The 13,492-nt window shown below is 47.2% G+C and overlaps 1 protein-coding gene across 1 annotated transcript; it reads left to right on the plus strand.

Moving 5' to 3' along the window:
* Positions 1 to 152: 152 nt before the first annotated feature.
* CCR1 (C-C motif chemokine receptor 1) lies at positions 153 to 12,496 on the plus strand. The gene is made up of 2 exons (XM_080674158.1): positions 153 to 429; positions 10,046 to 12,496. The coding sequence occupies exon 2, from the start codon at positions 10,095 to 10,097 to the stop codon at positions 11,175 to 11,177; it is 1,083 nt and encodes a 360-aa protein (XP_080530284.1). The 5' UTR covers positions 153 to 429; positions 10,046 to 10,094; the 3' UTR covers positions 11,178 to 12,496.
* Positions 12,497 to 13,492: the final 996 nt, after the last annotated feature.

Raw genomic sequence — 13,492 nt, forward strand, 5'->3', positions numbered from 1 at the left:
CCACACCCTGCATCTGCCCATCCCTCCATTTCCAGCCCTCAATTGCTCCACAAGTTCTAGGAATATCTCATTGCCACCTCCCTCGCCCAACTCAACTCCACCCCACCCTACCCTACCCAATCCCCTTAAGACAGAGCTCCCCAGGGAGAAGTGCAGTCAAGTGACCAAAAACATCCTTCGAGTGAACTCGGCTCCAGGAACTGGCCACCGGTGGGCATTGTGGCCATTCATGGACACCCAACTCGACAAAAAGAAGAATTTTTTTCCCTTTCTTATTTTGAACACCTGAGAACCCCCCAGAGTCCTATCTCCATCATTACACAGGAAGCTGAGGGCTTGCTTCTCTTATCAGGATCTTGAACCTTGCAAACAGAGACTCTGGAAGCTCTAGAAACAAAGACTTCGTGGACAAAATCCCTTGACGCCAGAGTAAGTGGCACCTGTCTTCTGTCTTGTCAGTTTCTGTGTAGGGCAATCTGGTTTGAATACATGCAGGTAGCTAGGCAGGACTGTGGTCCTGCTCACGTTGCAGGGGATCATTGCTTTATCTGTCTATCTCCTCAAACGGGAAGCGGGGGAGGGATTCTTCGAGGACCAGGCAGATGTCTGAGTAGCCTGGTGATGCACTTGTAAGGCAGCGAACTGTATAGCCATACCGAGAGTGGGTGGATTTATAAGACTGGGTACTCATACATAAAATAGGGTTTCATTTTTTGTTAAATAAGGGAAGCTTTCTTGAATGATAGGTTGTTGGTTACTGATTTAAAAAGTCAGCCCAGTATTAAGGGACAAGAGGCACTTTCTGTGGAAGGCTATTCAAGAGGAAATCACTTGCCAAGTTTCCCCGTGTAAATGAAAGCCATACATGTTGTACGAAGTCATTGTAGCAAGAGGGAGGTAGGAATTAGAAGAGCCCCTGCAGGTGCAAGGACGCTCTGGTACTGAACCAACTTCTTAAGAGGACTAGAACCAGGGATCCTCAAAGTCAGACGGTGGGCTGCGTTTGAAGGAGGTAGAATTTCACTCCCCTGAAGGCAGGGAGTTGGCCAGATGACTTCTTGGGATGCATCTATTCTGTTTTACTAACAAAGAGGCAGCAGAATTTTGTGCCGAAGATGGAGGGGCGAGGAGGCTGCTTGGAGGTATCTACTTCAACTGTTCCTCCGTATCTGGGGAGTCTCAGATTTCCAGAGTTAGAAGTTCCCAGAAGTTTGCAAAACCTGCCACCAGGCTGTGTGCCACTCATTGACTTGTTAGTCCCCCGCTCTGACTAGCAGGACAGCTCTTAGGCTATTGAGACTGGGGCTGGGGGGTGGGGGAAGCATTGATGCGCTGCTAAATATTTCATAATGGGTTCTCCTGAAAAGAGCCCTGATTTCTAGTCGTGCCAATTTCCGCATGTAAATATTCCCACTGTGGTTGATTTCAAGCTACCAAATGCTGAATGTGGAGTTGGGAGGACATGCAAACAGTTGGTTCGTATGAGCCAAGGTAAGCCAGCTGCACACCACCAGCCCGGTGTCTTTACCCTCGCAGACTGCGCTTTCTCTGCTCAGAGACTCATCAATTCCCAGGCGGGAGGATAATGGCATTGGAAGGTTCCTGGCTCCAGGGCCAGAACTGACCACTGTGTAATGACCTGGGGGCAGATTTTGCAGCTAAGACTACAGCATGGCTGGCAGGTTGGATGGCAACAGGGTCCTTGGTTTCTCCTCCAAGGCCCGCCCCCAGCCCATTTCCCTTTGGGAGTAAAAGGTTTGGAGTGGGTCGGGATTGAGCACCTATGACATGAAGCCATAATGTATCAACAGAGCTTTTATTTCAGACGTCTGGGTGCAGGTGGGCTGAATCCAAAAAAAAGGAGTTAGCCTCGACTGAAGGAGGGGAAGGCTTTTGTCAGCTATTGCTGGCTGCAGGCAGTTTCTGCTGGTGTAAGGGTCCGGTCCTTCTAGCTCCCATCACCAGGTGTCCTCTGGTTATCTAAGCTATGCAGTGCTCAAGTCTGCAAGCTTTCTGCAAGATACCTGCTAAGCACAATAAGTTTCCTCTGCCCCGTTTTATTCTCTTTAACCCTTTCAGGGAGCAGTGTGTCCTGGAGTTACTCCATGGTGCCCAACAAGTTGGGAAAGCAGGGACTGGAGTTGGAGGTCGGGGGTATGGAGATGACTCTGTTTAAATGGCATCTGACAATGCTGGCTCAACGTGCCTTCACCTTGGCCAAAATTCCCCCCAAGACTGGACTCATGGGGTCAGTCTTACACTAGTTGCTCTTTGTGCTCCCACAGTGCTTGTTGCTTCCTCTATAAACCCACTGGGTCCCGAAATGCTGACTGTGGAGCCAATGTGCCTGCACTGGCAGTGGCAGCAGAAATCAGAAACTGTCGACACAGCTTTGTTAGTGACTGCCAGCCTGGGTTTCTCCAAAAAGAGGGCTAATTATTCAATCAAGGGGCAAGTCCAAAGGTGGAGGAGCGAGCCAGAGCAGTGGTCGGCAAACTGCGGCTCGTGAGCCACATGCGGCTCTTTGGCCTCTTGAGTGCGGCTCTTCCACAAAATACCACAGCCTGGGCGAGTCTATTTTGAAGAAGTGGCGTTAGAAGAAGTTTAAGTTTAAAAAATTTGGCTCTCAAAAGAAATTTCAATCGTACTGTTGATATTTGGCTCTGTTGACTAATGAGTTTGCTGACCACTGAGCCAGAGGAATGGACTTGGCAGGAAATAACAGCCCCCCCACCCCCGCCGCAGCTGGGGTGCCCAACACCCCCCCATGTGCGTTAATTTCCAATGGCCACTGCAGAAGTGTAAATTTCTAAGCAGGAAGCGTTCATTAAGCAGTGTAGAAGGAAGAGCACTAGAGACTCCAGATTGAAGAGAGGGATTCTGATATTGATGCTAGGGTTACCAAAGGAGAAATGCATGAGGCCGAAAGTGGTAAAGAATTGTAAATTTATTAGATCATCTGGAAACCAGATGGGCTGAGCCCTCAAATGGCATCCCTGACCCAGGGACAGGGAGTCAGAGATTTTAAAGGACTCTAGATGGGTTTTTTCAGTGTGGAATTCTCTGGGTGGGTCCGGATCCTGGGCAAGTCCAGAGGGGAAAGTTACTGGTCTTAGCAAATAGAATGTGGTCTAAGTGAAAGGGAATGTCAGTTTCGAAATGATCTAAAGGTCGGTTTTGAAAAGATCTAAAGGTCAGTAGTATCAATTCGATTATTTGATCAGGCCTAACATTCCAGCCTTTTTGTTTTATGGAATAGGGACGGAGGTCATTTCTTCCATAGTTATTTCCTGCTAAGAGGGGACATCGAGATCAAAAGGGGATGGACTTTGATTGTAGTCTGCTGGAACACTGTATAGATGCCTCCTGGTTGGAGCGAGGGGTTGTAGCAGCATAATTTCCCTGAGAGACTGGTTGGTGAAGGCTCAAAGGGGGTCCTAAAGGAAAGATGAAAAATGGCACAGAATACAGGGGTCAAAAACAATGATGCAGAATAGGAATGTTAATGGTCCTATGAAGGGAAGTAGCCAGTTATACCAATTTATATTTTTTAGCCAGTAGTCCCATGAAGTTGACTGACCTCTAATTTTTGTTGCCTTTTCTGTTAATTTTTGGATGGCATCCCTGACTAGGCCAGACTAATTGACATAAAAACAACATTCTTCTTCAAGAAAGAGGTGTAGTTAGGAGGTGTAGTCCTCTCTGATTTTGGAAGGTGATAGCCGCTAGTGAATCTATCTGATCCTGAATTTGAACTAAACTTTTGGCAATGTCATCTAAGCTTTCTTGTAGGTCCTGAGACAGGAGTTCAAAATATGATAGAGCAGTGGTTAAGCCCCTAAGCCAGTTCCAGCACCTGCTGAGATACCAAGGGTTATGAGGAGAGGGACCATCTGGACTGCCCTTTTGTGTTGGATATGATGGGTTACGGGAACAGGTAAGACTAATTATTAGGGGCTACGTCTCATTGGGTGAGAGAAAGACTAGAGTACAGGACCCCGTCCAGTTGCTCATCCCTGTTTTGAGTAGAAGTCTGTCTCCTGTTAAGAAGGGATGTAGGGGAAAAAAATCTCTAGCACATGCCCAATCATTAATTACAGTCAGTGTTTGATTAGGATGCCGAGTAGAGTTTATATGTGATACCCAAGGCTGAGGAAACCTGTTGAGTGACTTGGGAGGTAAAAGCTGGTCTTGAGGCAGCCACAGTGTCACTTGTCTGGTTTTGCTGCTTTTCTGGGCCTGGAGCTGAAACATAATTGAGGCCTAGATGTTATTTTTAGGGAGGAGAAGGTCAGGAGTCCAAACTGCCTGACTAGTGATAGGAAAGAGGAGGATAGGTTACCCTGGGGGTGACGTCCTTGTTTTCCCAGTTTTGCCCAGAGCTTTCTGCCCTGGTGAGTTTCTGTACCTGGCCCATCATACTTGCTCTGGGGGGTCTCTCTAACATATCCCTCCTCAAGGACTTTTTGGCACTGAATTTTTTTCCTTCAAAGCTCTCTGTCAAAGCAATGATGAGGCGGTTGTGATGGTGTCTAGGGGTGGGATTTCCTGAGTACAAATAGGGCTTGTAACCTGGTGGAGACAAACTGTGTTGTACATTTTACTATTATTGGGGCCAAAGCTGGAATGACAAGAATTATGACAAATGGTCTGGTGAAAGGAAAGAGACATTAGTTTGGAGCCAAATATTATAAAGTTTATATTTTTAGGTTCAGTGTAGAGTTTTAAATATATATAAAAGATAACCTGTTACCCCTGAGAATTTCCTGTTTGAACTCAGCTCTGAATCTTTGTAAGTTCCTTCCTAGAGCAGGCTGAATTTTCTAGAATATTATTTTAAAACATTATACGCCAGTGGTGCCATTGGGAGGCAGAAAACACATGTATACAGACAGACAAACACATGTATACAGACAGACAAATACATGATGACCATACACACGATTTAAATTATAAATTTTTCCTTTGCTTTTGATAACTTTTAAGAATGTTAGGAAAGGGGAGAGAAATTCCTAAATGCCAAGCAGGAAGACCTGTTGAGGCTTTCCATGATAGTGTCAAGGACTATGAACGAGCAGTGGAAATAAAGTCTAGGCTCCAATCTAAGAGCTTAAGCAACATCAGAGAGCCTGGATCGGGTTACTTTAGCTTACTAGGGGTCTCTTCAGATATCATGGATGATCAGGTCCTGACTCACTGGACAAACTCTTCTACAGCTTTCACAAACCTTTCTACAATCTGCACAAACCTTTTTTTCTCATTCAGAAATAACCATCATTGAAATAACTCCATTTCAATACTTATATTAAACTCCTACAATTTTTCCAACTTCATTAGAATTCTTCACTCTTAGAAAAGCTAAGAGCAGGCAAATTTAAAACTTGTCTAGCAATCAATGTTTCAGTATTTTATGTTATTTTAAAATATATAGATGTTTGTCATTTAACCCAGCAATGCTCCAAAGCTTTTAAGTTACCAAAATTTTTGGAAAATTGCATATAGGCATACATGGCTGGAGAAAAGGTGGGGGGAGAAGGAAACAGGCTCCTGCAGCCTGTTCTAGGACTGCAGTTTCCAGGCCTCCAGCCACTTGGATTTAAAACTGCCACGTTTTCCCTTAGCGACAACATGCTAAGGTTTGGGTGATAATGAGTTCAGCTTCTGATAGTAGCAGGACTGTTAAGTAATCGTTTGCAATTTTGCAGTAAAGAAAGTTGTTCTTTGGGAAGGAGGAGGTGAGAAGGCGCTGAGGTGAGAAGGCGCTGAGGTGAGTGCAGTTTTCAGAGCATTAAAGGGGGTAAGAATGCTGGCCTTGGGATCTAAAGGCTCAGTGAGGGGTCCCTTTGCCATCATGGAGGGGCTTTTTGAGAAGACTGAAGTTGGGAACCCAGAGGCAAAAGTGCCCAGTGAGCCTGAGAAAGGAGAGTATTTCTTGTCCAGAGTAGGGGACATAGTGATGTTCCCTGGTGATGTAAGTCTGTGGGTCTTGTCAGGGCCTGGGCAGCTCCAGTCCCAGGAGGTCTGGGAGCTGCACACTGGGTTCAGAGGGTGGCCTTGCTGGACTGGCTGAGGTCTGACCTGGAGGAGCCAGACTACAGTCATTTCCAGTGGCCTTCCCTTCCGCACCTTGGGCAGGGCCCAGGAGGGGTCTCAGGTTTGGGCAGGACTTGGCCCAGTGTCCTTCCTTGTTGCATTTGAAGGACAGGCCCAGAGGAGGCTTAGCCCCTGACTTACCCTTGTTGGAGGACTGGCACTTCATTTGGGGCTCGTGAGAGTGGTGGCTAGGAGCTGAAATACCTCCTTCTGGGCCTCAGCCTTGGCTTGATCTCTCCTTTGTTTTTTTGGATTTGGGTCTTATTGTCTCTATTATTAAAGACCTTAAAGGCCAGGTTAACAAGGTCTTTTTGAGAGGTTTGTGGGCCTGTGTCTATTTTTTGAAGTTTATGGTGTATGTTGGGGGCTGATTGGGCTATAACATGGATGTTCAGAAGAAAGATTCCCTCAGGGAAGGTGGGGTCCAAGATGGTAAATTTCTGTTAGGCCTCTGTGAGGCAGGAGAGGAAGAGAGCTGGGTTTTCGCCAGGGCCCTGAGTGATTTCATTAAGTTTGTCATAGTTGACCACCTTATGGGCAGCCTTTTGAGTCTGGCAATGAGACAGGTGATTATATGGCTATGCAGGATTAACCTATAGTCCCATCTCGGGTCAGTTTGGGGACCGCGCCAGAACCAATCGAGTTGGCCGTTGTGTCCTGTCTATGGAGAGCATGGGCATGGTCCTGAGCTGCTAGTCAGACGTGCTCCTTCTTCTCTGGGGTGAGAGAAGAGGACAGGATGATATAGATGTCATGTCAGGTCAGTCATAGGACTGGGTCAGGTACTCAAATTCCTTAATAAAAATGGTCGGGTTGGTAGAAAAGTAACCTAATCTTTTTTTAATCTGGGAAAGGTCAGACGTAGAGAATGGGATGTGTACCTGGACTATCTCCTTGGTTCCTGCTCCTTCCCTCAGGGGTAGAATGGGCGCAGGAATAGAAGTGGCTGTTGAGGAAGGCAGTCTTTGGTGGCCCAAGAGCGAGGGTTAGGTGGGGAAAAGCTGTATTGAACTCAAGTTCTCAGGATTTGGGCTCTCAGGGGCCTGGGGAAAAGGTGGTTGCTGGTTAGGGGGGTCTGGGTTTGGGGAATCTAGTGCAGGTGAGAGAGGGGCACAGAATGGGGTGGGGGTCGGTGATCTGCCGTGTCAAAAGTAGATTCAGAATCAGAAGTGTTAGGGGTATGATGTTTTGTGTGAAGAAGGATCTGATTAAGGGTAAAAAAGGCCTGGACATAGGGAATCTCTTTTCCATTGCAGTGACAGCAATGATCTAAATCGCACCATGTGTTAAAATCAAAAGTGCCCTTTTCAGGCCCACTGAGACTCATTTTCTAGTTTATATTGTGGACAAACAGTGTTACAAATGAAAATGAGGCTCTTGGGCCTGATCTCCTCCATGAGTCTAAGGCGGTCAAGATTTTTAAGGAGACAGCCAAGAGAGGTCATTTAAGGGGGTGTAGAGGGAGTGTTCCCCATGATAAGGAGAATAAGTATGGCCCATGAGAGAGGAAGGGTGAGTGACAGACCACAAGTCCAAAGGTGACTGTTTAGGGCAGACATCCCTACCACTGTACAAATCACCAGGAGAAACGAGGGGTGACGCTCCAGACAGGGCGCCCCCAGTTTAGAAGGACCTGAGGCTGTACGGCCAAGGAGTCTTCTGGCCTAGCTCTAGGACTTTTGAGAAGAGAGACGTTTGAGAAGCCAATGAGAGTAAGTGGACAGAAGACTCGAGGTGAGGGAAATCATCACTCACCTAGAGAAGATTAGCCGGTGTGGGGTGGAGGGTCAGCAATGGGGAGGAAAGGTTCCTGATCTGGTGTCCTCCTTGGCTGGTTCGGAAGGAGGCCTATATTGAGTCCTATGATCATGTCCCTCCAGTGGAACTTGGAAGTAAGCCCAGGACGAGCTGCCGTTGCCTACCTCTCTCTGAGGAGCAAACTTGGGGTGACTGAAGCAGGAGCAATGGCTCCCATTCCCTGGGGAACCCTCCTGGCACCAAATGTTAGGGTCACTGAAGGAGGTACGCACAAGGCCTAAAGTGGTAAATAATTACAAATTTATTAGTTCATCTGGAAACCAGATGGGCTGAGCCCCCAAATGGCATCAGCACCTAGGGATGGGGAGTCAGAGATCTTAAAGGAATCTAGGCAGGCTTTTTTTGTCAGGGAATTTTCTGTGCAGGTCTGGATCCTGGGCAAGTCCAGAGGGGAAAGTTACTGGTCTTAGCAAATGGAATGTGGTCTAAGTGAAAGGGAATGTCAGTTTTGAAATGATCTAAAGGTCAGTTTCCCAGGGAGGGGATATCGATTTGATTATTTGATCAGACCTAACAAATATAGGTGTCACCTACTTTATTGACTTGTGTTTAAGTCAAAGCAATTCAGATTGGCAGCAACATATTGAAAATTTCAAAGCACAGTTCATATGGGAGGGGATGTTGTGTTCATCATTTTCAGGCAGAATTCACTTTCCAGATTTACTACATAGAGATGGGGGTTGGGGGTGGGGGGACTTGGCGGACATCAGCCAGAATAGGATTGCAGCCTGGGACACTTCTGGTGGCAACAGGCCTCAGGGAAGGAAGCCCCCTAATACTTACTAAGGTCCTGGTCCTTTTCTCATACTTTACCTTACAGTAGCCCTTCAAGGTAACTGTTACTTTCCCACACTACAGATAAGGAACTGAGGCTCAGAGAGGTAGAGTAACTTCTTCAAGGTCACACAGCTGGTCGGTTACACCAAAGCCCATGCTCCCTTTGGGGAAGTGTCTTCAATAAGTGGTCAGAAAGAATTGAAAAGGAGGGTTAAAAAGCTGGGGTTGAGGAGTCCTGTAATAGCAATCTATCATTTTGTGTTTGTTTTTGCTTGTCTTAAGGCAACCTTGGGTAAAAATATTTAAAAGCTTATTTCAGCAGAATTTCAGCGTCCATCTGGTTGTTGTGTAACACCTCATGGCTTGAGGTTGTTCTGAGCTCTTCCTCATCAGAAGCTCCGCTTCTTCTTATCAGGTTGCTCCACTCCACTCAGCCTGAGCTTTCCTCTGAATCCTTACGCTCTCACAGGGGGCCTACAGTTACTGTAGACCTGCCTGTGCCTCATCAGGGCCGTGTAATGTGGGCCAGGCTGAGTTCACTTTGGTGTCCTTGATGCCTTCTATGAAGAAATGGGGTTGGCCTCCTAGAATTTCACTATGGCAGCACTACTGGGGTTTGGGTGGGATAATTTCTGCCCTGTAGCACATCCTTGGCCCTGCCTAACAAATGACAGGAACATCCCTACCCTTTGTGACAACCAAAAAAAGATAAAAAGTCTACACATTTTTACATGCCCCCCATACCCTGTGTCACTCCAGCTGAGAACCTTTTTAGCCCCAAAAGCCATGAAGACCCATTGGTTAGTTTTTGACTCTCAGCCAGGACTGTTTTCCTTCCCATGTCCTTCTCTGGACTCCAAAGTGCAAGGTCATTGCTCTGTGATTGGAGGCAGTGGTTTCGGGGATGGGCACCGGGTTGGAGCTCCAGCTCTCATTCTCACCAGACATGTGCCCTAACCACTGGAAACTTCTGTGTCATCACCTCTAAAGTGGGGAACAATAATGGTACCCCTCCAGGCTTGTTTAACACCAAGTCCAATGCCAAGTCCATAGGAAACATGAGGGAAGTATTGGTGATGAAGAATGTGGGGAGGTCTCCCTTTGTCTGGGTTCTCCATCCATCGGACTTTTCCTTCACAATGCTCATCGCCAAAGTAATTGAATTCATGACTTGTGCACTCAGTTGTTTACTGTCCCTGTCCCCTCCATTAAACTCTAGTTTCCATGAAAGCAGAGAGGACCTGGGTCCCCCTTGTTCAACGTTGGGTCCCAGGGTGTGGTGCACAGGAGGCATTCAGCAAACAGTTGTCAAGTGGTTGAGGACATATAATCACTGCCTTGTCTTTGTTGTCCATAGACCACTGCCTTTGACAGCAAAGTAATACAGAAACCATCTTCCTGGACCCATGGGAGAAGCCAGCATGGAAACATCAACCACTCTGAAGGACTATGACGTGACCACAGAATATGACTATGGGGACTCAACCCCGTGCCAGAAAGGAGAGGTAAGGGCTTTAGGGTCTCAGTTGCTGCCCCCCTTGTACTCCCTGGTATTTATCATTGGCCTGGTTGGCAACATCCTGGTGGTCCTGGTCCTCATGCAATATAAGAGGCTCAAGAGCATGACCAGCATCTACCTCCTCAACCTGGCCGTGTCTGACCTGCTCTTCCTCTTCACGCTGCCCTTCTGGATTGACTACAATCTGAAGGATAACTGGAGGTTCAGCGAAGGCACGTGTAAGTTGCTGTCGGGGCTTTACTACATAGGCCTGTACAGTGAGATCTTTTTCATGATCCTGCTGACCATCGACAGGTACCTGGCCATTGTCCATGCCGTGTTTGCTCTGCGGGCCCGGACTGTCACCTTTGGTATCATCACCAGCCTCATCACCTGGGTCCTGGCCATCCTGGCTGCCATCCCGGGCTTTTACTTTTCTAAGATCCAGTGGGAGTTCAGTCATTACTCCTGCAGCCTTCATTTCCCTCACCAACACCTAAAACAGTGGCAACAGTTCCAGGCTCTGAAAATGAATATCTTGGGGCTGATTCTGCCCCTAGTGATCATGATCATCTGCTACACCGGAATTATAAATATTCTGCTCAGACGTCCCAATGAGAAGAAGGCCAGAGCTGTCCGCCTGATTTTTATCATCATGATCCTCTTCTTTCTCTTTTGGACCCCCTACAACCTGACTGTGTTTATTTCTGCTTTTCAAAACGTCTTTTTGACTAATGAGTGTGAGAAGAGCAAACAGCTGGACCTGGCCATCCAGGTGACAGAAGTGATCGCCCACACGCACTGCTGCATCAACCCCATCATCTATGTCTTTGTGGGCGAGAGGTTCCGCAAGTACCTGCGCCAGCTGTTCCACAGGCTCCTGGTCGTGCGCCTGGCCAAACGGCTCCCCTTCCTCCGCACCGAGAGGCTGGAGAGGACCAGCTCCACGTCCCCCTCCACCGCGGAGCAGGAGCTCTCTAATGGATTCTGACTAAGACCACTGCAAGAGTGGCCTGGCAGGCCCGCTGGCGGAGAGGAGGCAGCTGAGCTGTCCCTGGCAGACCCGGACCATAGACACAGCATGGAAAGAAAGACTCCCTCGAGGGTTGAGGTGGTCTAGACTAAATCACCTCTGGGGCTTGAGTCTTCTCCATGAACTTCTCCCTGGAAATGAATAAGTGAACTGGAGAACATTCCAGAAGACCGGACAAAGGGTGCCAGTGAAGGGCTTGGGCCCAAAAAGGGTTTCAGATTTGTGAACATTCACATTTGTAAACAAAGCCACTGAGCATCCCCTCTCCTCTATCCCCACCACCAATGAACTTGCAAATAGTGATTTCCCAGCCTTGACTTGACTCAGAGCCTGGAGCCAATCAGGAGCCAGCAGTTGCCTCCGCTGCAACCCCCACCCCACTGCAGGGTTTGGGCTCCTGGAAACCCTGAGAAACATAGAACTCGTGATGGAAGAACTTGAGATCTAATGGGAAATAAGATTGGGAAACTGCTGTTGGCAGTGGAACTTCCCTTAAGGAGGATTTTTGTATCCACAAATAACCAACAGTTCAGGCAGTGGTCTCCACACAGACCACGTGGGTAATGTGTGTACTTGTGGAAACAGCCATAGAAGGGAGGGAGTCATTGTTCCCATGACCATTCCTTTCTTTCTGAATATTTCTGGAATCTCCCTTCCCTGTCAGTCAGGTGCTGGGGCAGGAGATTCTGATGGCTTTATGGCAGAAATTACTAACAGGCTAAAGGACGCAGGCTTGCTTTTCTTCCTCTGGATCTCTGGCTCCCACCTTGCGCCCATCATTAGAAAAACGACCAGTGTGTGAGCTGATGGCGTTGAGGCTGGAAGACAGGACACTGTCTACAGGCAGCATGGGGTGGGGACTCTGTCTTGATGTAGGAAGTTGAGAGGGACCTTAACTCAAAGAAACGTATTTACCCTAAATGTCTCTAACACTTCACCACTCACCAGGCACCTCCCATTTATCATGCTCTGTTCCCTTGTTCCTAAGATTTGTATTTCCTTAAAAACCATTTTCCAATAACAAAAATTGCTTCTAAAAATGCTTTAAAACACAAAGGGGAAAAAACTCGGACATCAAAATCACCCACAAATCCCACTGCCTAAAGGCAACTGCTGTACGTTTTTTGTATACTTTCTTTTAGTTTGTTTTTTTCTCTGGTGCGTGTTTATGATTAAAACAAAGATGGACTTTGGTACTCACCCTTCTGCTCTTGTTGTTTTTAAGTAGTAGTATGTTCGATTGCTCTTCCAGGTCAATAAACTATTTCAAAGCTTTGTTTTGGTGCCTGCACTGAATTCTATGGAACAGATACACTTGAACTTGCCCGTTTTTCCTTTATTTTTGCTTGCACAAATCAATTCAATCCCACGTGGCAACTGAGGACCTGCTCCAGTCAAAGCAAAACTTGGGAAGCACAGCTACAGGATGGAGGTCTCCTCTCGAAGAGCCCTCTGCTCCGTGAGGTGGACAGACACAGGGACACCAACAGAGCCCAGGTGGGATGGGTGGGGCAGCCAAGGAGCCCACGGTGACAGGACAGCCAAGGGAAGGAAGGAATGCACCCTAAGGGACTGGGCACCTCACCTACAACACAGTGACACCACTGGGCTGGCCTCTCTCTTTCTAGACATGCTCTTACCAAACCACCCTCCCATTCAGGTGGGGACCCACTATGTGTTTTTTAAGATATTTTTATTTATTTCAGAGAGAGGAAGGGAAAGGAAGCGAGGGATAGAAACATCAATGATGAGAGAGAATCATTGATCGGCTGCCTCCTGCATGCCCCACACTGGGAATTGAGCCAGCAACCCGGGCACTGACTGGGAATTGAACCGTGACCTCCTGGTTCAAGGGTTGGTGTTCAATCACTGAGCCACACTGGCTGAGTGGGGACCTACTATGTTTGCAGGTTATCTTTTTGCAAAGAAACTGGTACCATGATGGGTTAGCAAACTTTTGTCTTGGGAGAAGGAGGTCACACTGCCCTAGGGTTTTCTTGACCCAGCAATCCCACTTCCGGATATATATCCAAAGGATCATGATCTCAAACAGAAATCTGTGTCCCCTTGCTTATTACCAAATTATCCACAATAGCCAAGGCATGGAAATAACCTGTTAGCAGATGAATGGGGAAAACGGAATGACCCAAAGCCGAAGTCCCATTCTGAGGTTTTTAATGTATATCATTTTCTTTTCTTTTTTCTGTGTTTATCTTTTTTGTGGTAAGATACACATAAAATATACCATCTTAACCATTTTTAAATGCACAGTT

This window comes from Plecotus auritus, assembly GCF_963455305.1.
Source record: "Plecotus auritus genome assembly, chromosome: 6".
In the NCBI taxonomy this organism is placed as follows: Eukaryota; Metazoa; Chordata; class Mammalia; order Chiroptera; family Vespertilionidae; genus Plecotus; species Plecotus auritus.